Here is a 24,841-nt window from a genome sequence, read left to right as displayed (position 1 = left end):
GGAAAGCGCAAAATCATTCAGAACCAGTATGGTATTTTCAGAATGCGCACATATTAGGTAGTACAAGTACAGCTGCAATTGAAGCTCAGAAACACTGTTCGGGGCTTGCTGTAGCTATTGCAGAGCTGCTGTAATGCAAACATTTTGCTGATGAATACTTAGCCAACAATCCATAAAGTACAACAAAAGGCAGAAGTACACAGCACCAGACCTGTCAACCCCGCTGTTGACTGAAATCGTTTTAAATCCAAAACGAGTGTGTCACTACATCTGTGTCATCTGGCCAGGTTTTATGTTCCCTGGCTGCAATGATCTCACAACCATGCAGACATGTGGGCTGTTGCACACTGTTGTTTGGGCTTGCTACTTCGTCGCTAAATCTACAGTGTCACACCAACAGGTACAGACTTGCTCTTCTTTATGGAAGGGCTCTTGTTTGTTGGAACACGCCACATGTAGTAGCTTCCCAGTGACCGGTATGGCCTCCACTTCTCAGAAATCTCCGCCATCTGTGCATCAGTGGGAATCGCCTACGCAAGACAACATTGAGTGTTTCGTCCTCACGTTGCTGAGCCTTCTCGGTGGAAAATAACCAAATTGCATCGAAAAATAGTGAGAAATCCAGCCCAATCCACAGCATTAAAATAGTGATTGTACCTTGAGGCCATAGAGTGCCTGGAACCCCTTCCTGACCGCCAGGTCACCCACTGGGAGAATATCCGGCCGCCCCGCATGGAACATGGCAAACATGTCCACACTCCACCTCCCTGAGTCACAGCGCACACTTCTTGTCACGTAGCTTGGTACATGTGAGGCTACACCCAGGGGCAATGAGATGTGCCTACTGTGCTGCAAAGTAGAAAGGTTGGTTATTATGAAGTTTCTCACCAATGCCCTTTACAGCAGAGAGCTGCTGGTACAGAGTGTCATCGTCAAGCGCTGCAGCAAACACCACACTGTTAGACATGGCTTCTTCCATGGCAGAAAGTGCTCCAAGAAATGTAGCAGCGTGTTGCATTGCTGCACATCATAGAGAACGCGCTTACCAACAATGCCTTCGGTTGTGAGTTGTCCAGACTCAAAACGCTGCGCCAGATCAACAATGTAGTTTGTCTTCGCCTGCGACAGGCCGCATGCTCGCAGCTCTGTTGGCGGGACTTTCAGAACAGCCGCAGGTTCTAATACCTGTGCGCCCTGCACACCACCAATCCCGCCTTCTTTCACATGTTATCCCGTGAACACACCTGAAATCTCTTGTGCCAGAGGGAAGATAAGAAAAGGACTTCTTCACACGGTATGGCATTGTTCCGCCTCCTGCCACCAGAGATACAGTGCAGACACTCAAGCACAACAAGGCAAAAGGGAAAAGGCTCTGGGCGCGCACCCCACAGGCTGCAAGCACACGGTTGGCGATGCACTTGGCCGCCAGAATGCTCAGCTGCTGGTCAATGATGATGTGCGCAAGGCCATGAAATGCGGAGTCAGTGCCAGTCGGAAGTAGCTTGTCCGGTACACCATGCTCTTTGATGAGCGCTGCGAGCACTACACCCATGCACAATATGAACAATTAGCTGCCAGCATGATAGCTCAGGGATAGGGGATCTCATAGGAAGGCTCATGCTGGCAGGGGTGTTCCGGAGCACTCACATGGGTCCACCTCACACAGATGCTGGGATGCCTTCTCCAGCTCTGCTTCTGTCCATACTGGGAAGACTTGTGGGGTGCCAGGGCAAGCTTGTGCAGCGGGTACATGAGTCTGTTCCGCTATCACAGAAGGCTCTGCACCAGATCCCAGTGCTTCGCTTGCTGCAGCAACACGTGCAGCAGGCTTCCATGCAGGCTTCTTTGCTTTCTGGTCTGTCTGGCCAGACCCTTTGCTGAGATGAGTCCGGCCTGAAGGCTTTTTCTCAAGCCCTCTGTTCTCTAGGCTAGTGGACTGGGCTAGGGCATCTGCCAAGACCGTCTCGCTGATCTTTCTTCCTGATTTGCTTCGAAGAGATCTGCCTTCCGCTGCTTGAGGTTCGGTTAAGCCCGGAGGTGCTGAAGTTGTGTGCAGGATGTGTACCCCAGATCCAGCTCCTTTCCGCTTTCTCAATCGCTCCATCGCTAAACCTGGCCTCAGACGCTGCACAGATGTGCCAACAATTGTCTGAACAAATGTGTTGATGCTTCTGTGGTACAAGTAAAGCATCAAGCGTGTTACAATCGAGTCTACATGTCGAATGATCTGACAGAAAAGGAACGAACAAGCTCCTTTCCGAGATGGCGATCAGATCACCAAAAACGAAAGCTACCAGAGGTAATATGAAATTGGATAGCTCCAAAGAAGATTTTATTTTGAGTAAACAGACCGACATGAAGCTAGTACGTGAACAGCGGTTGCCTGATCTGGATGCAGTTCAGTCCTGCCAGGCGACAGCTGGATGAGACGTCAAATTATTCTGGAAATTCACTGTGACAGCAAAACTTTCCCAGCGCTCAATACGTAAGGCCTGATTCCAGCAGACCTCTTCACATTCCAAGTAACGATGCTGACAGGGAGACCCATCTGGTGTGCAGGGAAGTACCAAGTCTGCAGTTTCCAGTTTAAATGAGTCAAACATCCAATCAGTTCGAACAGGTTGCTTCATGCCTTCCAGTGCATGCTACTGCAAAGTTACTCCAGAGGCACCAGAGTGTTCAGCAACGTCTGCAAGCACTCCTTTGCGTTGGCACCCTGCTGCTCGCCGCTCGATTGATCAGCCTTGAGCATCCCATGCACGCCCTTCAACATGGTCAGGACTTCTGTGAACTCTCTCCGCCGATCTCCACTTGCAGCACCTGCCAAGACAACAGAACATCACTGGATCCAATCACCAAAAGCAACGCTTCACATTTGCGTTACTGACGAGGAAACACAAGGTCTGAGAAGGGCAGAAAGCATGAGTTGGAGATCAATCTAAATATCATCTCACAGATGATTCGTTCACAGATCCTGTCAGCTTCGAAGTCTGCTGGCCAGACGGTGTACAAACCTTCAAAGCCTGCCAAGCAGGTCAGCTGGACAGCCCCGATACATGTCTGCCAAGCGCCAGATCCTTGCAGGCTAGCCGCCTTTGCAGCGCAGAGAGCCATCTCTGGCTGCACCTGTTGAAAAAGCAGCACATGCAGAGTCACCATGTGCACTTTGCCTGGCACACAATGAAGCTTTCAAATCAAGGTCCCCAACTTCCGCTGGTATCATTTCCTCATCAGCAGATGCTCAAACGTGACGAGCAACCACAATAGGGGGATTGGGCAGCTTATAGAGAAACACATCTTGATCGAGAACGTGCAGGTATGACAGGGGGCCTACCTTTGAAAAGTTGACAGCTTGGAGCACCGCCTTGAGGAAAGGGTGGTCCGGCTTGAAGGCCATCATTTCCCTGCCAGCACCTGTGCATCACCAGTGAATGGTTAATGTGCATGCAGTGCTGCAGTATTTATGCAAAGAGCCTGCAAAGACAAACGATCAAAAAGCTCAGCAGGACTGGTATGGAAGGGTGAGGGCCCGTGCCAACCTGGGGATTGTGCATTCTGAGGAATGTTCTCAGAATCACTGTTGGCAGAAGCCTTTGCAGTCTGTGCCTTCGTGCCCTTAGTGCTCTTGTCATCTGTCGTGTCACTAGTAGCAGAAGCCTCCATCACCCCTTCTCCCAGAGAGGCCGCAACGGGCTCAGCCCATCTGCACCAACAAACACATCAGCACATCAGTCCTGCCCCACGGGAAACTTACTTTTCTTCAGTGCGACAGTCATCCCTGTCTTTGTACAACTCATTTTACAAGTGTGCAGCGCCGGTTGCACAGAAAAATAGTGGCTGAGTGGCTAAATCAGTCACAGCTGCATCCCACCTGCAGTCTTCGGGGCTGGCTGACTGCCGGCACAGGCCGGCCACCAAGCCGGTCAGGAAGGGCCGCAGAGCAGCTGTGACCCAACTCTCGCTGCTGCCAGCCCCTGCCTGCATCAGCGTGGTTGCCAGGCGAAGCAGGCCGTTCGGCAGCGCATGGCTGGCAGCAGCGGAGCGTTGCTTGTGCCCTGCAAGCATCTGGTATGCCAGCTTCGCCGCATGGCCTAGGGCAGCGGCCGACGCAGACGCCCAGTCCGACTCGCTGCCTGCACCCAAGTAGGGGCTTAAACTTCAAATCCGTATTCTTGCTGTGAATCAATACCTAACAGAAGAAACCCAGCAATGTGACATGCAGCAGACACCAACAAGAGCAGTCGGCAGGCACAGAATATCGCTCTAAGTTGCAGCTGGGTTTTTGCAAAATGTAGAAGTCATGGAAAGAAACATTTGGTGCTGCTGTCAACGCCGCACCTTCCTCTGCAGTCGCAGCTAGCTGGCAAGTCCACTGCACGAGGTCGCCCGCCAGCGTGCACGCCGCGTCTGCAGTGTCCCCACCGGCCGCTCCCCACCGCAGCAGCCGCGCAGCATCGGCCGCCAGTGCAGCGGCACCGAGCAGAGCCTGATTAGCCGCGCGCAGCAGCGCGAGCCGGTCGAGGCTGCCGGTGACCGACTCTGGCAGAGGGCCTCTGCCCTTCCGTCCCCTCTTTGGCACCCTGGTTGCCTGCCCTGGCTCCCCGCTTATCTCCCCTGGCGCAACCCCGGAAATATAAAGTCTCTCAGTAACCTTGCATCCTGAGATGGACCTCAAGGTGGCGCGCCCTTATGAACAATACCACCGATCATACACCCACCAATGTTCTCGCACATTTCCACACCCATCCTGTGTAGTCTGCGTTCAGTTCATACAATCAACCTAGTCTACAAGCAGTACCCAAAGATGACTAACCTGTCAAATTCTCTGCGCCGGCCGCTTGCAGGCATGCAAGCAGCTGCGCGGCGTCGGAGAGCGCCTCTCGCACGGCAATCTCCCCCACGCTCTGCCAGATATGTGCAGGGCTTTCATCTCCCGCGCTGCCGCCGTCTGCCCCCTCAGCCGCTGTTGAATCCGCACCATCTAAGCCGGTCATGAGCTGCGCAGGATCGCCGTCGTGCAGCCTGGCGTGCGGGTGCGTGGCAGCGCTGACGAGCGCTGAGGTCAGCTGCAGGTGCAGCGCTGTCTTGCAATAGACACTGGCTGACGGGAACGCCAGAGACGGATGCCCCTCTGCATCTGTGTCCCTCCTGCAACAAGATATTACAAGTATTATTGATACCTTACACCTGTTTCAGTCTCAAAGACTAGTTATGTCAGGCAACACCTGGATTATGATTTCAGTGGGAGGCTGCCCACAACACCAATGAGCCTCAGCCGGCTTCCAACAGGTTGCTACAATGTAAGAACAATCTTAGTGGTTGCCGATCGAAGCTCCGCTAAATTACCAACAACTCAAGAGCCCTTCAAATTTTGACATTTGCATTTCACCTTGTGACAGCAATGTTTTGACGAGTGCAGGCTGCAAAAGGTGGTGGGCACCGGTGACTCACCTATCATTGTCATCCAGGTCTGCCTCGTCCTGTGCAGGGAAGCGTGATGAAATCTGGGACCGGAGGGCATTCGCAGAATTGCGCGCGAGGCCTTGCAGCACCGGAAGCAGGTCCATCACTAACTGGCTGCTGAGCAGCGCCAGCCTCAGCGCCTCGTCTGCCAGCATGGCATCTGCAAAATCCAAATACCTTGTGAGTCAGATTTTATGCTCTCTTTCTGTCAGGACCACTGAAGCGGCATGATCTTGCACGGGCGCCTGGGAACCTGGTTCCACTCTGCAGCCGCTTTGCAGGTACATCGGGAACAAGTTGGCTGGCAAATTGATGTGTGTACAATGCCCCATAAATTTCTGAGACAGTATTGTCATGGCGGTGGGTTTCAGTGATTGCATAAACACGTGATAAATTGCCTAGAGATACATGCAGCCAAAATATCTCCCGTCGTTGCCACTGAAACCTGGAAGGCAGACATTCAAGCAGGGACCCATCTGACAGCTCTCTGCACCGGAGGCAGGAAGGGTGTGGGCACTCACCAAGGCATCGCAGGGCGGAGTCTGGCGACATGTGCAGGCTGTGGAGGGTCCGGCTGCGCGCAGAGGGGGGCCTCTCGTTGTCCAGGGCAGAGAGGATGTGGTCCAGCAGAGACGCCATGTCATCGGTGCCAGCGAGGCAATGCAGCGCGCTGCGCAGCTCCCCGTGGCTCGGCGGGCCGCTGCAGCCGGTCAGCAGCTGGGAAAGACACCTGTCGCCACATCATCATCGATGAATACCTCTCGAAACTGATGTCGTAAATTCAAGCTCGTCACTCGTTCAGAACACAAAAATGGTGCCACGCTGGTCCTCTTGCATGCTCGACTTGGGCTCACTGCCAAGACGTTGTGAAATCTTCCATTGGGACTGCAACTCTGGTGGTCCCAAAGATTGTCTGAATATAGGCATTATTATTTATTATTTTATTACACGCTCTTTCTGCCAAGAGGCAAGGTGCGTCCTGCAGACAAGCTGCAGTTGAAGGCTGCCATCATCCTACCCCTTGTTGGACTCGCCAGATCCAAGCAAGACCCAATCAACCGTGGGCACGGTGCTCGGTATTTATATCGCCCCCCGCCAGCCGGGGCATAACAGGAGGCAATTGTGATTTAGAGACCTGGAGAGGCTTCTCGACAGGAATACCTGGAGTGGAAGCTGCCAGAAGCAGCCAAGTCCGGGAAGGCCCCGGCAATGCTCAGCACGGCGCTGCGCGCTGCAGGGGTTGCAGCCAGGCCCAGCAAGGAGGTGAGCTGGGGCCCGGTGAAAAGAGCTGAGCCGCCCGCCTCATCAGAGCTTAGCTCATCTGCTGCATAGCAGTGTCCCAGGCCCTCACAGAGGTTTGCCAGGCCCTCTAGCATGGCCTCCCATGCCTCCAATGTCTCCGCAGCCTAAAATTCACAAACACAAGATGCTCATCATAGCAGATCAATTACCAAATATCCATCCCTCTCAGGGTCGCGCCTCGCGTCACTCAGAGCCGCCAAACAAGACTGCCCCCATGCATTAACACTCTGTTTAAGTGTCAAATAGGCAAATATAACACGGCAGCTTCAAGGTGTGGAGGCACCGATATTTGTTGACAGGGGCCCTGGTTGCTCTCATCCAGGGCAATTGACCCTTATGTTGAGTGCGTAAACGTGATGTATCACCTGGCTGTCATTTGGCTGAGGCTGTGCGTCGCCCTTCTTCTTGCGCTTGCCCTTGCGGCCGGCGGTGTCCGGCCGGCCGGCTACGCCGTCGGCCGCGGCGGCCGGCGTGCATGCCAGCAAGTGATCGCGCAGAGCCGCCACCAGCGTCACTGCATGCTCAACAGGCACGCACGCTTCTTCGCCGCCCACTAGCAGCCGGCAGAATGCCTTCCCTGCCTGCACAGCATTTTAAAGCAATCACCGGGCGGGCAGCACATAGAGCTGCAGCAAATATACTCATTGCTTGGGCTCATGTAGAGGGCTGGGAAAATATCTGGAAACTATCCAAGAAGCCCCAGCTGAGCTTGCCAAGGAGGGGTGTCCTTGCAGAGGCAGCAATATCACGCCGTCTATCCTTTTGGTGCAAAGTCTGGAAATGTGTGCAGTAAGGGTGGGATCGGGTTAAGTCAGGGGAAAGCAACAAAGAGCTCAGTTGGGCAGTGCACTCTAGTCAGGTTTATCTAGAGCCTCCTCAGGTGGACGAACCTCAGGAGATTGGCGAAGCAGCGCGGCAACGCATGCGGGGCCGTCTTCTGGGCCGGGGAAGTAAGACGGCAACAGCAGGCGGTGCACGCGCTGTGCCACCTGGGGAGAGTCGGAGGCCAGGACATCCAACAGAGTGTCCAGGGGCACCACGTCCACAAAGCTCAGATCGCGCATCGCCCTGCGCAGACAAACTCACGTTGCACTCTGTCTACACACAGATGCATGTTCCAGGCTACTCACATCACCTTGCTTGCTTCATATCTGCTCCACAGGATGACTAATCAATTGTGTGATTCTACTGCAGCACTGATGAACCCTTTATATCACAGAACGATGTTCACAAATCTTACTCCAGCACCTGCAACACTTAAATGGTGTGTCACAAATGGTGCATGGTTTGCAGTGCTTTCAAACGTGCAGCACGTGATCATCCGAGCGTCGGCTTGCCTTGAATTCATTTTGAAGTGTGGTCATGAGCATTAGCGCAGCAGGGAGAGCACATCTTCTTATTGCATGCCTAGAAGCTCATGATGAATTTGCAAAACATGGCCCCAGTTTGCCCAGTGAGATCGACGAGGCTGCACCCATTGCAACAGCCTGTGTGAAAAATTGCTTGAGCATCCTTCAACTCCGCAAGAGGAGCCGAATTACTTCAAAGCATTAGATTTACATCTTGGTAAGCACTTGAATTTCTGAAAAATTGTCTCTGCCACCCACCCGATGGCGAGGAGCATGTCTGCGAGGGCGATGCGCACGGCCAGCGCAGAGTCCCACATCAGCGGCCGCAGCGTGGGCAGCATAACTCTCATCAGCGGCTGAGTCAGCGGGTTCTGAGCCAGTGCTGCCAGGCCCCCCACTGCCGCCACCCTCACTGCCACGCAGGCGCCATCAAACGCCAGCTCGCCTGCACACACATCGTCATAAAGTACCATCTTAAGATACCAATACTCCACTTCGTCTCCTCGTGACAGAGATGGTACCTGCTTTGGCACTCGTTAAGCTCATGAGCCTACACTTCCAGTGTTCTGAGACAGTGCCCCATTGGTGCAGCCCCGGAAGCTCACATGTCGCACTCGTGGGCACCTATGCAGCTCACAAGGGCTGGACACGTTTCACACAGGCCCTCTCCTGCTGCACAGCCGAACAAAGCTAGCATGTTTCAGGATCAGCAAATCTTCTCGCGTCAGTCAGATTTGCAGGCTGAGGATTCCAGCGACCAAGCCAGCAACGTTAGAAGACACTCCATGTTGCACAGTGGCCAGTTTGGCTTGCGTCTGCCCATGCCATGGTATTGTGTGCACCTGCGATCCGCTTTAGGAAGCCGGCGGTCACGGCTGCGGGGATGAGCTCCCAGAAGGTGCTGAGCAGCTGGCACACACCGGCCACCGCGGCCGCACGCAGGGCCGGCGCCGCGTCTCCGAGGGCGTCCCCCAGCTGCGCAAACTGCTTTGATAGCAGCTCATCCGTCTCCTCATTGCTGGCGTCCGGGTCCTGCAGGTGACATAGCGTTGAGTCACCACCACACAAACCCTGCATCCCTAAGCCGGGCAAATGCGCTGGGCAAGCCTGCATATCTTGATTCCAAGATAATTTTGTTACCTACCGTTGATGGGACAGTCATGCATGTGGCTTTGCCCTGGCCTTGGCCAAGCCTTTATCAAGGGAGCTGAAGTCGGCTGCAGTACACTACCTGGCATGCATGCGTAACATATAGTGCTCCAGCACATGCAAGCCTGTGGGCCATGAGGTGCAGGAGACAAGAGGGAGGCGCAGCGACCTGCAGGGGAAATGCGTCGAGCAGGAGGCCGAGGGCATTGCGCCGAACGGCCGGGTTGGCCGCGGCCAGCGCTCTAAACAGGATTGGCCGGTAGAGCCGCAGCAGAAGCGCGTCCACGCCGGGAGCCGCCTTCTCGCGGTGGAAGCCGTCAAGCACTCGGCGCAATGCTGCGGCCATCGGCTGTGTTGAAGCGCTGATTGCTGCCTGCATCAGTCCCTGCGCCCACAGCCGCCGGTCTGTCTTAGCATACCATTTTGAAGAGGGAATGTGTCGACGTGGGACAGCGAGCCCCTGACTTGTCTGCATGCAACAATTGACGATGACGCGACATGTCCACAGGCAGTAGGCAGAGGTGGGGGTGCAGAATAAGGTATGCAGCACTTCCTGCGCCCATGGCCACCGGTGTGTGGTCAGCGGTGCAATGTTCATGAATGCATGAACAGCCGTGCAGCCGCATGTAAACTATTTTGGCCCAGCAGTGATTTAGCTCAGTCATAATGTCCTGTGTGAATCATTCTGCCAGAGGCTTGTGTAAACATGGGAGAATTTGTCTCCTGACACAACAACATGCAACACTAACAGCCGCATGGCTGCATACAATGGGTGTGCATACAAGTTTTACAACTCTTGCTCTGAGTCAGCCCACCTGGACCAGATTCTCCACTTCCAGCAGGGACGCAGCGGTGCTCTCACGCCACGCTCGGTTCAGTATCTCCCCATACGCTTCCAGGACTGACTTGCGCCCCGAGGGGATCTGGTTGCGGATGATCGCCCCAAGCTCCCTTACCATTTGAGGCTGCATCCACAGAGCATGAAAGCTTGCACCTCACATCAGAGAAGCCAAAGGCAGTTGCACTGTCCAGATCGAAAGACCACACAACGACAGAGAATTTGTTGCTCCTTGCTCTAGAGGCGAGCTGTTCGCCGCCATGCAGTGTAGGTGCAGAACTGCGTTCTACACTGCAAGGCTCCGCATAGATGGCTTCCAGCTTCAATGTGAAGTGGCACCATCACCTTAACGCATTTGGCGCATCCAATTGTGGCTTCCTGTAGAGCACAGGCCAATCAGGGATAACATAATTCAAAAAAAGGCAGAAGGAGCACACCTCGAGGGTGAAGAGGTGGGCCAGGTAGCGGCGGCCCTCTCTGCAGCGCAGGAACGTTGGGGAGAATGCGGCGCGCAGCAGCAGCCGCTTCAAGTCCCCGATGGACTCGTCCTCAAAGTCTAACAGACCTAGAGCGGTGCGCATCGCGTAGCAGCGCTTCACATCTGCTGACCGGTCTGCACCGCATGCATATAGCAACAATCACCTTGATGCACATCCATGCAATACACATGGAGACCAGAAGAAGAACACATGTATTTAACGCCGACTTACTGTTTACTCCTGACACACCTTGAAATGCATGCGAATACATCTATTGTTACAAGTTTTCGTGCGGGTTTTTGTGGTGGGGAGAATGTAATGGAGGGCTCGCACTGGTGGACAGGGCTCTGACAAGCAGGTAGGGGAGAGTCTGCGCAATCAAGGCCTCCTTGCCGGGCGCGCCAGCCTGCCACCATGCCGTGCACAGGCTGGTTACAGCATCCTGCAGATCTGGCCACTCCGCTGCTGCCTGATGAGGCACGAGGAGAATGAGGCAGCTCAGAAATTTCGGTGCACCAGGATGCATGACTATGCATGCATGCATGGCCATGTGAAGGTGTAAGGGTGGACACAGACAGAGGAGTGATCAGCTGCTCCAAATGAACAAGGGTAAACATTCTAATTGATGGAACTATGCAAGCCCTGGTCGCACCAGCAGAGCACTGTCGTGGAGGATGACTGCTGTGGTCTGCATGTCGTCCAGAACTGAATTTCCATTGCTGCTCAGCAACATGGCCAGAAGACTGGCAATGCTTTGGAGCAGACGGGCTGCGACGTCCTGCAGAGCAATGACATTCACTACAGGGGTACAACTGGCCAAATGCAAAGTTTGAGATGTCCCTTTGGGCAGGTTATTGTCGTACCTGTCCTTCCAAGTCGCCAGCTTCGTGCTCGTCCGGGTCATGATCATCATCCACATCAGCGGGCAGTGCAGTGCCTTGCAGCCTTGCCACAGCCCTTGTCGCCTACAAGAGGATCCCAGCCAGCTCTCTTGCTGACAGAACTGCGCAAATTTTTGGTGCAAGCTGCAGGAGTCTCAGGTACCTTTCATGCAAATTTTCTGCATTTATATGCCTCTTGATGTTGGTAGGTCTCACCTGAAGGTGTAGAGCTTTGCAGAAGCGGAATCTTTGCCTTTGGGGCATGGTCTGAAGAATTTCCTTGGTATGTACCTCAGCATTCTTGGAGTTCTGCACAAGCCACCGTAGTCAATAAAACTTTGACTAGAAGGATGTACATGAAATACCTACAAGCCCTACGACATCGTAAACGTCTGGTGACTGCTGAATACCACGACCAGACTCACATGCTCTGCGATGACTTGCAGGATGTGTTCGGTACAAGCTCCTTCCAGCGCAGATATAAGCTTCTCGTGCTGTTCCAATATCTTCATGGCTGCCTTTCTAGTCTTCCTTGGTGCTTTTGACCTCTTTTCTTTCTGATTTGCTCTTCTGTTGTTGTTTTCTTGTGTTTCCAGCACTTTTCGGTCGAGGACCTGTCTGCGCAGGAACGACTCCCAGTGTTGGATATTCAGCAAAGCAATATATGTTCATCGGAGCAGGGCTTCAGCTTCTGACGCCTGAAAGATGTCTGTCGGATGCAAGCTTGAAAGGTTTGCAGGTTTGACCCTTTACCAGGGATATGAAGAAGTCGAGAGGGGTTCCGGAAACAGCAGGAAGCTGGGGAGCAGTGCTCATTCGAATTGGGACATCTGCCTTCTGATCTTCGACTTCAGTTCATATCGTCTGCGCAAAGCAAATGTCGGAGATTGATTGCTTGCCGAATGCGATCTTGGTGGCAATCTTCGACTTGGTTCCTCCACTGGAAGTCATCAACACCTGTTGCCTGGTTAGCAAGCGGTTCTTGGATGTCTCTCTCTCACCAGATCTTTGGAGGAACAAAGTGAACGATCTGCCCCAGGTTAGAGATGTTCACAGGATCCCCTGTAAATGCTCATGTTTGATGTTAGCTACATCCTATTGAGTTCATTTCCTCTTGTACGTTACACCTGACGAACGGTACCTGATCACATCATTTTGTGCGTCGCAGGTCCTCACAGACAGGCTCGAAGCACGCTCACAGCTGTCCTATGCCAAGATTTGGTATGGGCTTTACAATACCAACATGCTCTCAAATGCCAACTGGGGCAACATCACGGACCACCGCAATTGGTTGATGCCTCCTGCAAATGGTATGGACGGCTTCACGCAGAACCTTACACAGTGTATCAATCTTTGAAGGGTACAAGAGTATGTCCTCAGGAACCACAAGATACAAGAGATTGACTGCATACTGATGCCTGACACTGGTAACATTTTTTTCATCCAGGATGGAGAGTTACGCTGCATGGTGGGCATGGCTGGCAGCCAGAGTACCCTCCTGCCGGCCTGGACCCTTTGAACGTTGACATGCTTCCAAGAATGGGCGCCCCTCGGACACGTTTTACTGGGGCCCTGGCCTCTTCATATCAGTGGTGTGAAGTCATGCAGGTCTGTGCTCAATCTGCTGTTGTAGTGTCAGCCTTTAATTACAAGAATTGATGACGGCAGAGGAGAAAGTGTTTCATGGGCTCTGCTCCGTGTCCCTGCTGAAGATTGGTGCATTGCAGCCGGTCAACATACTGCTTGAACTAAGGAGACGGGGCATGGAGACAGAAGAGGCAGAACAGTACCTCGACAGCGGCCCAGAGATCACCTTTGCAGTTTGGTAGGTTGTCACCACGTGTTTCACCAGCTCTAGCTTCACTCATCAGGCCAGGATGCTTCGTCACGAATGTCCGAAAGATGCTCGCATGCTTTCCTGCACTCCCGGAATACACCCTCATAAGTATAGTGGTGCGATGCAGGTATGGGGGCAGGTTTGACTGCCCATCGATGGCCGAGGTAGTCGTGGTACTGGATGATGGCACAGATGTGCTGCCCCCATACACAGGTATTAACCAAAGCCAGCACATAATACTTTATAATGTGAAATGACCAGCTGCTCCTTGCCATGATGAGACCATATATCTTCCTCGGCACTGCTCAGACATTGTCTTTGTTACTAAAAATCTCAGATATTTTTTCAGGCCGGAGGGAGTTCCCATGGGCGAGGAGTGCCATTACCCACTGGAAGTCTGGAAGTCTGACCACACAGCCCGGTAATTGGAAGCTCTCCTGCCACACCTTCAAGGGGTACAGTGCGGGGGTGAGGAGGGCAATACTTGTGCTGAGAGGCAAGGACGACCGCTTCTGGGCAGGTCACTATGGCAGCAAGTTCTCAGCGCCAGAGCTGTACTTTGGGAAGTGCAGGTGGTGATTGCAAGATGCTGATGTCTGAGAAGACGAAAGAGGGTTGAGATGTCTGAGAAAATATGAGACATGGTGAGGAATGAGTGTAAATTGCAAGTGACAGAGTATATTCAGATGTCACCATACTATGGTGACCAAAGTATGCCAGAAAGCTCTGACTGGATGTACCAACGAAGGAATGTCTTCCGTATCATACCACCTCCTGTGACAACATTTTGCTGAATACCACTCTTTGCAGAGGACGTTCATGAGGTTTTTTTTTTGCGGATATTAAAGTTACAGTAGTACCTTGCATGACTAAGAGAGGAGAAGTCCATGATTGGACAGGGACGGCTCTGAAGGTCTAAGAGATGTACAATTTTGTAAGTATTAACGGCCACATGGCAAAGGCAATTGTGCTGCGCACATCAGCACTGCCGACATATTCAAATCACAGCAACATCATTATCACCAAAACCAGTAGCCATGCATTCCACACACAGTCTCAGAATCTTGAGGCTCACACATCCGACATCTGCACTCTAATTTTGCTTGTCTCACTGCGCCTTGTTTTCTCCAAGGCTCAATTAGTAAAAGATATCAGTCAGATTGTGCCGAACGAGCTAGTCTACTCCTCCGCGCCGGCTGCTGCGCGCGCGGCGCGGACCTCATCAGCCAGCATCTTAATTGCCTTCTCTGCTGCTGGAGGAGGAGCTCCCTGCTGTGCACGGTCCACCAAGCTCTGCACAGCACACCACATTTGAATTGAAATTCCGAAAAGCAGCATGCCATCTTATCAGTGACGCTCAACTTGAGGGAATAGTGGATCTAATGGCAGGAAAAATGCATCTGACACTCCCAAGTTATTCAACTTGAGACACCACTTAAGCTCATAATGGGAGATCTTTTGAAGCAGTGTCTGTGAGGTGCATTAAGCATGACGCACATCAGTTGTGCAGCACAGGCAGAGTTCATTGCCTTCAATCATGATGAAGATGGATTTTTGTCCCGTAGCTAGATTCTTTATATTGTTTGCTTAGCAGAGTTCTGCAAGAAATGAACCAGAAGTGCATATGATGAAGAGCTGCGTACAATGTTTAAGATGACAAGCAGGAGCAGCAAGTGAGAGGCACCTGCAAGCGGGCAGCCTCAGACCCCTTCTCTACACCACTTCCCTTGACTCCCTCTTCCACTGTACCACTCTCCTTCTTTACTGCATTGGACTCGCCGGCCTTCAGCGCCCTCAGGGCCACCTCCTCTGGGGACAGGTGTGCGCTGGCAATATTCTCCCTTATCTGCATACCAGCAAGCCATCTTTTCAGAAAATGCTGCTCGTTTATGCCACTGTGCGAGGGTGTGAAGGTCATTACGGTGGCTTCAGGAACATGTTTGAACCAGCATGAGCAGCTGTATCGATTTGCGGTCAGTCTTTTCATTGCAAAGGGCAACATACTCTGATACACAGACGGTTGGCCTCACCTTGTCCACAGGCATTCTGTTCATCTTCTCGTGCGCGTTCTGGACGAGTTTCACGGCGTCCTGATCGTGCTGTGTGTCACCAAAGTGCTCCTGCACCTGCTCTTTAACGAGCTCCACAACCTCCGAGTGTTCCTCCTTATTTCTGTTTGCGTAGGCGGACTGCACAAAAGGAAACTGCTCAAGAGAAGTCGATGAACTGTGGTGTTCGCCGATCATCAGCCGAATGCAACATCGCATCGTTTTGCATTTTCCTTGGTTACAATACTCATACTGCAGAGATCTCACTTCAAGAACAAAAAATTACCTGTGCCTCTGCAGCCATTTCCGATCCATCGTGCGCCAGCTTCCGCGCTCCCTCTTTCATGATCTTGTCCGTTATCGCCTCTGTAGTTGGCAGTCCCTGAACTGTCGAGTTGCTTCCCAGTCCATGCTTCCCTTTCTCCGCAAGTGCAACGGAAGCTTTCTGTACGATGGCGTCTGCCGTTTCTTGGGCCCCGTGCTTCTCGTCGAATATCTTGGACGTCATGCTGGAGATTTGTAAATTGATAGTAGCTTTGTATATGGTATCTGCGCGAACGTTTGTAACTCGAACCTTGCCTTCCTGTAAATGGTGGGATTTTCGGCAGCTTCCTGCCGACACAAGGAAGCTGCAAGAAGCTAACGATGATGTGCACAGACAGGAAGCGAGGAGCGACCACCCCAGAGACCTGAAGATAAAGGTGAGCTTCTTGTAAATTGTGATCCCTTCATTGCTTGGGCCGTAAGCCCATTAATCAGAGAGACTACTGTATGCGCATGCACGGCCAATTCCTTTGACTCACAGCGCTGCCGGCAGCGCGCCCAAATTAATGGGTGGGCCCAAATTCAAAGGGTGGCCCGATGCGTATGAATTGTAGCAAGCACAACGACTCTGGCAGGATGAAAACACGCTGAGACTTCACTAACTTTTCTTCTCCACAATGTTCAGACAACCAGCAATGACATACATAAGAGAAGAGTTGCCGCGGCCGACATTATCACCTTTAAGAAGTCCTCAGAATAACCCTAGGCCTATAAGTTCCTCTAGCTTGCTGGTGGCTGTTGCTATTGCGTGCAATTGAGGTCTGAGACACTTGACTGTAGATCTAAAAGTTGAGCTCCTGGCAGTACGACCGCCACTAGTGTAGCACATCATCTGACGACGGTCGTGCGCCAAACACCTTGAAGTTTGCAGATGCCAATCTACTGGGGACAGATAGCTTTATCTTTCTCGGATATCGCCATTTGAATAACTCCACAAATGCGCTTTTGCCTGTTCTTCTCCAGATCACACGCTGCCAAAATTGTTGCTGCCCTTGGGACTGTGGCAGCTTATCCGACGCTACTGATAAAACCGGGGACAGTGATCACCCCTGCTTGCAGATCTCGTTCTGGATTAGTCTTATCACTCCCCTTCCAGTCAGACTCCCATGAAGGTTTTGAGCGCCTCATAAGAGGCGAACCGGAGGCTGTTCTGAGGGAGCACCTGCACGGGGAGAAGCAGTGTGATCAGATGATCCTGCCTTGCTGATGTGCAAGACAAGCTGGTGGAAATCGGCCAATGCCACTTTGGACAAAATAAAAAAAATCTACAAGAGAGAGTCTATTTTGGCACAGGAGGTGTTGTCCTTTTGTCCTCTTGTGAGAGCAGCACCTTTAAAGCATTGGCGGTCCATCCTCTGTAGAATCCTCGATAGCCCTCCTGCAAGCCATCCATTACATCAAATCATCGCCCTCAGAGCTTGAAATGCAACCTCTCCTCTCTGAACCCTCGTCCCTCAATCCATCATCTCCTCATGCAAACCAGTCACTGCCATGCAAGCACTCTTGTCCCCAAGTGGTCAGTAACAGGTTAGTAGGGGTCACTGCCTACACAAATCAAAGTCACGCAATCCTGTCACAGGCCCAGGGCAGCTGCAAGCATACAATAGACAACATACAAAGAATGATGGTAAAATGACATTGCATGAAGGACTTCAGTGCAGCAGTGTGATGCTGTGCACACTGTGTGCCAGATGGTGGAGATGGCGTTGGCCTGGCTGGTGTAGGTGCATGCGCGCATCTGCATCTGCCGCCGCACAGTGTCGAGTGGGAAGCACACAGACGAAGCCAGCAGCCCCGAGGCGGCGCCCATGCCAAGTGTGCCTGCTGTGCTGGGCCTGAACACACAATGCAAAGCTCACAGCAGCGCACAGTAGGCAAGCACTGTCCTCTTCATAGCGTAAGAAATATGTGGGACATATGTGGCAGTATTTGATGTTCATAGTGGCCCCAACAAACACCGTGCACAGTTCCATAATGCCCATTGCACTGGTTGCAGGTTTCTGGAGAGGAAGGGAAGGAGGGTGGGGCAAACCTGACATCTAAATCAAAAAAGTACTTCTTCAGCAAGTCGTACGAGGCAAAATTGAGCGCGGCAAAGGGCGCGGTGCCGATCAGGGCAGGGGCAAAGCCCTTGTACAGTGCAAAGCTGCCCTCTGTGCGCATGATGGTGACCAGAGCATTTGTCATCCCTGCCATCAGAAGAGTATGATGTAATGCCCTTGCCATGGTCAAATATACACCCAGGAGACATCTGGAGGCACTGTAGTATGAAGTAAACACGGCCGGACTCACACCTGTATAGCCTGCACGGGGCAAAGATAGGCGCAGGCGAATGACATCCAAGGGGTGAGTCACTGCTACTGCAGACATGCCAGCAAAAGCTCCAGCAGTCAGGCGCTGACCCACTGTCAGTTTTCCATCCTGCACTACATAGCAATTAGTTCCAAACGTCACAGAGTGAGATCAGGACTCTAAGAAATTGCTTGCTGCTCTGCATGCATGATAAGATTTATTAGTATGTACCTTTGTTGCCAGGAGCCTCTTGTATTTCTCGTTTGCTGAGAATTGCACAGCGCTGTAAGGAAATATGCGAACCACATTGGTCCCATTGCCCTTCCAAAATGCCCGCAAGCCCTCTTCCCTGCATCAAAGAAGGTTGCCTCCCTCAAATTTATTGTGTCCAAAGTTCAGGGGCAGCTTCGCCAGGGTGACAATGGCCAGGTCAACATGCTAGATTGGTCATGACACTCACGGCAGTGACACTCATGACACTCGTGGCACACCTGTATATTTTTGCAGCGGTTGGACCGATGCCTTTATACACAGCCGGTCGGGATGAAGCTGCCGCAGCTATAGCCTGTTGAGAGTTGACACTTGTATCAGATGGCAAAGGATGGAGAGCAGGTCAAGCTCTTCCAGCATAACCATGATAAAGCTCACCTGCACTTGTGAGAGAAGCTTTATGCGCTCCAAAGGGGCTGTAGCCGTGCGTGCAATAGCGCCGGAGAACCCGCCACAGAGAAACAACCTGTATATGGGCAGGCATGGGAAGACTCTGCAGAGCATGTCTTGAGATGATTGTTTTCACTATCACTGCCGTCGCGATCACATTCGAGGCAGATAATATGCAGACTGTCTACTGGCTGACACAGTGAAGAACACATGAGACTGTGTTGTTCTGCAACGGAAGCTGATCACCTTCTGATGAGCGTTCATTATAGATGCATGTTTCGTGGTCAGAGACACAGGATGCTCACCTGAAGGAGCAGGACGTCTGCAAGACAAAGTCAGGCAGATAGCCATGTTGTTGCATTCCCTAGCTCCCGAATACTGACACGAGACGGTGCTGCATCGGTGGTCGGCCCCGTCAGACCAGAGCTGCCTGCCACCAATATGCTTCGTCTCTTCAAGAGACTTACATCAAACTGTCTCCGACATGTATTGATGCCAGCTCACTTGACTTTTAGGAAGTACTTCCCAGATCAAGACGAGCAGGGTTCTGAAGTTCAATGCCAGAGCATTAGACACATGCTCGGCGTACGCTCAAGGACAGGAAGCCTACGAAGACCTCTGGGCATAATCAAATTCTTCTATACTGCGGTTGTGCCAGCCTGATCTGAAAGGGCTTCCTGAAAAGGCCTTCTTCAGCTGCCGAATTCGGCTCCCGACTCAGCCTGATAGCCTGATCAGGCTTTATATAATGCCGCTTGAATCGTGTCCCTCTCCAATGGCATTCTTGGCACTTGTGCGGTTGGAGTGAAGCAGCCAGAGACATTCATGCAAGTGCCTGTGCTGTGTTCAGAAAAGAACGACAAGGGGAGCGCGATCTTTGCTTGCATGTGTTACATTTAGCCACCCGCTCAGGTACACAAATCTCCAATCAGCACGCAGCTCGTGAGAGACTCAAATCACCTAGTGATGGAGATCACCATCCAATATCACAGTGTCGTAGAGTGCGATTCGTGCACCGTCAACTGTGCATATGCGGGCAAATGCACATAACGTTCCAATCGCATGCACCTCGGCCCAGGTTGGCCAGACTGGAGCTGGGAAGCCTTTGATTGAGTCTGGCTGCTTACTACAGGACGTACAATGGATTTCGATATGCAGCGCGTATGGAAAGCAGCATTGAGCGTGCGATCAATTGGGGAGACCAGGTGTACAGGTGGGTCCTAGTTCGCCCAACAGTCTACTGAATGCCCAACCACCGGACTAGGTTCGACAAGACAAAACATCCCGAAAGATGTTGTGCCGGGCAAACAAGAAGGGCACTTCGTTCCTGTAAGGTATTTGCAAACAACTCAGGGGGGGAAACGTTACACATCGTCTACAGAGATTTCTTTGCCATTTGCATTTTCCTCAGATGCCATGATTTTTTGGTCAAGATCTTCACTGTTGGTCAAGTTTTGAGAGGCGCATGACAGGGCACAAGGGCTGCGTTACCGTCAGTGAAAAAGACCTTGTCAGCACTGAAATCGTCAGCTTGTGCGTTGTGACCTCTGGGTCGATCCTTTGACGTTATGCACATTGCAGCTTCGAGATTCGGAGGAGTATCCTTTTTGCAAGCCGAGGGTGCTTGATCTGTCTGACTGACCTACTGAGCAGAGCCATTGTTCCGCATGCAGTTCACTGGCAAGCCTGCTGCGTCTGTGCGCTTTGACACTGTGGTAGCAGCATGAACAGCGGGACATCTTATAGCCGACATGCATCAGCGTGCCAGTCTCACAGCAGCAGCTTTCTCAGGGGCCACACTCTCCAGCAACCGAGATCAGCAGGACATCAGGGTCATACAAGTCGTCATTTTGTTCTTGTCAGCATGGCCAGGACAGGTCCGCGACCACCAGCAGATGCAGTGTCAGTTGGATCAAGGAGACGCAGCACAGCGCTGCTGCCCAGCAGTGAAGCGAACACTGGCAGGCAGGCACTGCAAGTGACGAATGCATCAGAAGCAACCCCGAAGGCTGCTGACAAGACCCTGCTGGTGATTGCCTCCAATGTCAGCGTCTTCCGTCGCATAAAGGGCAGGGGCAGCACCAAATTGGTTGCCAGGCCCGCAAGCTTACTCCAGGTAAGATCTTGATGGAATGGGCGCTATAATAGTGCAGTTGTCAGCATAATCCCCCTTCAGAAGAACTCAGAGGATGTCTGTGCAGGAGAACAAGAAGGAAGCCAAGCCAAGCAGGCAGAAAGCGGGCAAGGCGCCACTGGAGAGGCTTGAAAAGGCACTGACATCGCCCAAGAAGGCACTGCCCTTCTTGTCAGAGGCAGCAGACAGGGCCACAGACGGCCTCCACAAGCCCATCGGCCTCGTCCTCACATCAGCATATGTCTTGTCAACAGCCTGCCAGCTGTCAGGTAGACAACTTTGTGACTCAACCTTTGTAGCGTCCCCATCAGGTGTCCGTTTATTGGACCTGCACAATGTGGCACTGCATACACACCGCAAGGCAGCCTTTTCTCCCTATTTGGCGCTCGCACTGCCTTCCATGTTCTTGCATCTCTCTTGGCAGTGACTTTTGACACTGCTTCACTTAGAGGAGCAGAGTGGAAGGCCTATGGGCTTGTGGAGGCCGTCTGTGGCCCTGTCCGCTGTCCTTCTTGTCATGGGCAGAAGGGCAGTGCCTTCTTGGGCGATGTCAGTGCCTTTTCGAGCCTCTCCAGTGGCACCTTGCCTGATTTCTGAAGATATGTCCCTCGTTGATGCGTCGCTTACCGCAGGTGTGAGCATGGGCGGCTCATGGGGCCCAGCAGCGATGGGGGCGGTGCTCGGCAGCCTGTACGCAGCGCTGAACCGCTTTGGCATGAAGCGCTTCTGGCGCACTCCCCATGCGCCCCTGAATGTTGTTGTCACCGGCGGCACAAGGGGCATCGGCAAGGCCATTGCTCGCGAGTTCCTCAGGTGCGTCTTCCTCTCGCCATCAAGTCATATCACATGCTCACTGCACAGGCAGTGCAGCTTTTCCCGGTGGCTATGGGTATTGGGCAAAGTGAAGCAGCTTAATGCTTGCGTTGCCTTGTGTGTATGATGAGTCTCTGTGTCTCGATTGCAGGTCTGGGGACCGAGTGATGGTGAGTTCCAGGTCAGTGCAGGCGGTGAGGAGGGCCATGAGCGAGCTGCGCGAGGAGGTGACCCCCGTCCACAGCAATATATCTCAATCCCTCGGCCACAAGTTATAAGTTGTCCTCGGCGCCGTCTTAGATCAGTGCAGCAGCAGTACCCGCATGCATGCTTTCAGCCATAAAAATGGCAAGGAGTGTCAGACTGAGCCTGAGCTTCCATTCTGTGGCACGTATTGGAGCTGGACCTCAAAGTTACGGGGCCAATGGGGCAAGTTACTGCAGAGGAAGGCGTCAGGAATTCCTCTGCGGTGTCTTTCGCCATTGGCGCTGTAGGTTCAGAGCGATCTGCATTACCCACAATTAGCTGCGTACTGAAGGGCACTTGGGTGCGCCGTTGGCAGGTGGGCACTGACATCTGGATTGGGGGCATTGACTGTGATGTTAGCAGCCCTGCCAGTGTGCAGCGTCTGGTCGACGGCGCAGCCTCTCAGATGGGCTCCATCGATGTCTGGATCAACAATGCCGGCTACAGCGGCACCTTCCAGGTCTGCCTGCCGCACTTGTTCATCTGATTCCACCCCAACATGTGCTGTCAATTTCATTCTGCATTGAAACAAATGCTGGCTGCTGACACTACATTTAACTGCACCAGTGAATGTGTGAGCTGTTGCACAGGCATCGTGTCTCCAAATGCCCTCTGTGTCATGTACCAATGTAAGTAGATTGTTACCTGTAGCATAGCATGGGAGCTACTGCATTTCAGAGCCTCTGTTTCAAATGCGCTAGTAGTCTCTCAGTGCCCTCATAGTGATGTACATGTTATCGACGCTGCCGCAGTCGTTCATCGAGGCGCGGCCGGAGCAGATCCAGGAGGTTGTGCAGACCAACCTGCTGGGCTGCCTGCTGTGCACGCGCGCGGCCATGCGCCTGATGGCCGCCCAGCCGCGCGGGGGGCACATCTTCAACATGGACGGCGCCGGCGCTGATGGCCTGCCCACCCCACAGTATGCCGCCTACGGCGCCACCAAAGCCGGTGCGCTGCAGCCTCCACAGAGTCCTGCCATGTGCAGATCCCCCATCCCTTGCCTTGAAAGCTGGCATGGTCCATTACAAGACCGGATGATGTTGAAGTATAGAGAGCGCTTCGGGAGTTGCTGATTGTCCTCACGGCAGGAGCCAGACCTGTCCTCACGGCAGAATGTTGTTGCACTCGGCAAATCTTTGGCCCTGTAGGCTCCAGCTTGGCGTCATTTGGAGCTTACGTGACAAGCATGAGAAGACAGGTTTTAGCGCATGCTGATGTTGGGGTGTGCACTGCAGGAATTGCGCACCTGAAGGGGTCGCTGGGGGCGGAGGCTGCGCGTGAGGGCGCTCCCGTCGGCGTGCACTGCCTGTCCCCCGGAATGGTCCTCACCAATCTGCTTCTGGAGGGTGCCTCTGACATCAACAAGCAGGTGCGCCTCCTGCATTCATTTGTACGCCTGCTAATTTCTTACAGGCTGCAGTTGCTCAAGACGCGGCCGATGAAAACCCTCAGACTTGTCCAATGTTTACTTCATAAGCCCCACTGCCAGGAAGTCCATCCTTTGGTGCCGGTTGCTCCTGCATGGGCTTGATGCCTGGGTATAGTTCACCTCGCAGAAAGTGGTATCCTCTGCAATAGTTTCACTCCGCTGGATCATTCACAGAGTGGCGTGCGCATTCCTTCTGTATGGGCTCAACTCTCTTAGTGTCAAAATAATTTCCGCATACTTACCCTCTCTGTTCATCGGACTCAGGGGACTTTCTAAATCATTTGAATAGGCAATTAGTATAGAGTCCCCTTTCGAGCTGATTGGCCCAACCAGATTATGAATGGGATTCCTGCTGCGCAGATCTTCAACATCCTGTGCGAGCAGCCGGAGACGGTGGCGGCGTTTCTGGTGCCGCGCGCTCGCACGGTGGCCGCGCGCGGTGAGGCCGGCCGCTACATCCGCTTCCTCACCCTGCCACGCGCGCTGCTGCGCTTCATCACTGCTCCCCTGCGCACCAATCGCTTCTTCAACGCTGACGGTGCTCCCCTGTTGGCCATCCTCATCATTAAATCAAGTCATTCAGAATCCTTTTTTGTTTGTTTGCTCCCCTCTACAGCCTTAAAGCCACGGGTTGCTTGTTGTTTCTCTTGGTCTGGGGTCAAACCGGACTATTGGTGATTCTTCAGGTTTCAGGCCTTGAATTGACACGGCTAGTGCTGGCTTTGCAATGTTTCATTGCATGATATATATAAGCATATGCAAACATACAAGGCAATGCCAGCGCCAAAAGGGAGCAAGCGTTGCCTCATTGTGACAGTTGTCATCACCATGCCGATGGCTTTCTTTTCGTGTTATTGACAGCCCTGTTCTCGACCGATCCTTTGTGATCTTTTTGGAGGACACTCGGTCCCGCTTGCGTTTTTTACAGCATATTCAACATCAGAGAGCGCACCTGAGGCCAATTTTTTCCACCTCCTTCTTCACCATTGCTTCTCAGGCGGTCTGGTACACCCGTCGTCTGACAACAATGTTGATACTGCGGAGCTCACTTGAGGCTGTTCACACACAGTGAGGATATGCAAGCCAGCCAGCACTGTTTGGTGCGCATCATCGCAAGGAAAAGCTTGCGGTGCACATCTTGAAAAGCTGCAATCTTGCGGTGCAACTCCTGACAAGGTCAATTTCTTTTGGGCGCAGGCGAGCCAGTGTATGCGCGCGAGCAGGAGCGGATTTTGGGGCAGCGTGCAAAGCGCACGGAGCGGCTGGCGGCGGCTGCCGCGCGGCGTTCCCGCTCTTTGGCTCTCGCTTACTCCGCCTCCCTCGCCACCGCCTACGCCCTCATCGCAGCCGATACCCTCGCGCGCGTGACCCCCTGAGCAGTGGTAATAAATCTAAACGTGGTGAGAGGTAGCCCCGTCTGCCCTCATCGCCACAGACATTCTGGCCCGCGTGACACCCTGAGCAGGGGTATAAATCCTAACACTAGTTAGGTGAAGTATCGTCTGCCCTGAGGGTGACGGGGGGCTGTACAAAAATGTAATAGCGGTCTGCGTGTTCATGGCTGCAGCGTGAGTAATAACATGCAAGGTCAGCTGAG

At 52.9% G+C, this 24,841-nt stretch overlaps 5 protein-coding genes across 5 annotated transcripts; 2 read left to right on the top strand and 3 right to left on the bottom strand.

Annotated features, from left to right (window-relative positions):
- Positions 1–380: 380 nt before the first annotated feature.
- COCSUDRAFT_55672 (DNA glycosylase) lies at positions 381–1,552 on the bottom strand (the record flags this gene model as incomplete). Its single annotated transcript, XM_005652171.1, has 5 exons — positions 381–530; positions 658–767; positions 889–939; positions 1,047–1,194; positions 1,385–1,552. 5 exons carry the CDS (start codon positions 1,550–1,552, stop codon positions 381–383), a joined length of 627 nt encoding a protein of 208 aa, XP_005652228.1.
- A 1,104-nt stretch (positions 1,553–2,656) lies between these two features.
- Positions 2,657–11,973, bottom strand: COCSUDRAFT_55671 (hypothetical protein; the record flags this gene model as incomplete). Its single annotated transcript, XM_005652170.1, has 21 exons — positions 2,657–2,820; positions 3,015–3,126; positions 3,335–3,414; positions 3,540–3,703; positions 3,872–4,133; positions 4,339–4,614; positions 4,814–5,148; positions 5,452–5,623; positions 5,985–6,193; positions 6,625–6,869; positions 7,131–7,346; positions 7,656–7,833; positions 8,373–8,559; positions 8,957–9,146; positions 9,433–9,648; positions 10,079–10,228; positions 10,539–10,714; positions 10,914–10,986; positions 11,233–11,358; positions 11,444–11,545; positions 11,887–11,973. The coding sequence occupies 21 exons, from the start codon at positions 11,971–11,973 to the stop codon at positions 2,657–2,659; spliced, it is 3,720 nt and encodes a 1,239-aa protein (XP_005652227.1).
- Positions 11,974–12,285: 312 nt separating this feature from the next.
- On the top strand, positions 12,286–15,383 carry COCSUDRAFT_64332 (hypothetical protein). The gene is made up of 8 exons (XM_005652169.1): positions 12,286–12,500; positions 12,630–12,771; positions 12,909–13,069; positions 13,189–13,286; positions 13,426–13,511; positions 13,648–14,591; positions 14,983–15,144; positions 15,329–15,383. Exons 1-6 carry the CDS (start codon positions 12,339–12,341, stop codon positions 13,875–13,877), a joined length of 879 nt encoding a protein of 292 aa, XP_005652226.1. The 5' UTR covers positions 12,286–12,338; the 3' UTR covers positions 13,878–14,591; positions 14,983–15,144; positions 15,329–15,383.
- Positions 15,384–16,766: 1,383 nt separating this feature from the next.
- Positions 16,767–18,736, bottom strand: COCSUDRAFT_11385 (mitochondrial substrate carrier protein; the record flags this gene model as incomplete). Its single annotated transcript, XM_005652168.1, has 8 exons — positions 16,767–16,832; positions 17,001–17,048; positions 17,352–17,505; positions 17,703–17,859; positions 17,965–18,091; positions 18,194–18,311; positions 18,454–18,527; positions 18,611–18,736. The coding sequence occupies 8 exons, from the start codon at positions 18,734–18,736 to the stop codon at positions 16,767–16,769; spliced, it is 870 nt and encodes a 289-aa protein (XP_005652225.1).
- Positions 18,737–21,414: 2,678 nt separating this feature from the next.
- Positions 21,415–24,596, top strand: COCSUDRAFT_3542 (NAD(P)-binding protein; the record flags this gene model as incomplete). The annotated part of the gene is made up of 7 exons (XM_005652167.1): positions 21,415–21,569; positions 21,721–21,805; positions 22,132–22,275; positions 22,568–22,763; positions 23,051–23,184; positions 23,605–23,782; positions 24,442–24,596. Coding segments are annotated over 7 exons (1,047 nt in total), but the record flags the coding sequence as incomplete, so codon positions are not given.
- Between the last annotated feature and the right edge of the window lie 245 nt (positions 24,597–24,841).

The sequence above is a fragment of the Coccomyxa subellipsoidea genome (assembly GCF_000258705.1).
Source record: "Coccomyxa subellipsoidea C-169, whole genome shotgun sequence".
NCBI classification, from domain to species: domain Eukaryota; kingdom Viridiplantae; phylum Chlorophyta; class Trebouxiophyceae; family Coccomyxaceae; genus Coccomyxa; species Coccomyxa subellipsoidea.
The sequence above is the reverse complement of the archived record's forward strand: the minus strand, read 5'-3'. Positions and strand labels throughout refer to the sequence as shown.

Coding starts and splice junctions, on each gene's coding strand:
- COCSUDRAFT_64332 (XM_005652169.1), top strand. CDS start 12,339: ATGTCGGAGATTGATTGCTTGCCGAATGCGATCTTGGTGGCAATCTTC. Junction 13,287..13,425: donor GAGATCACCTTTGCAGTTTG/GTAGGTTGTCAC, acceptor GGTGCGATGCAG/GTATGGGGGCAGGTTTGACT. Junction 13,512..13,647: donor TGTGCTGCCCCCATACACAG/GTATTAACCAAA, acceptor ATATTTTTTCAG/GCCGGAGGGAGTTCCCATGG.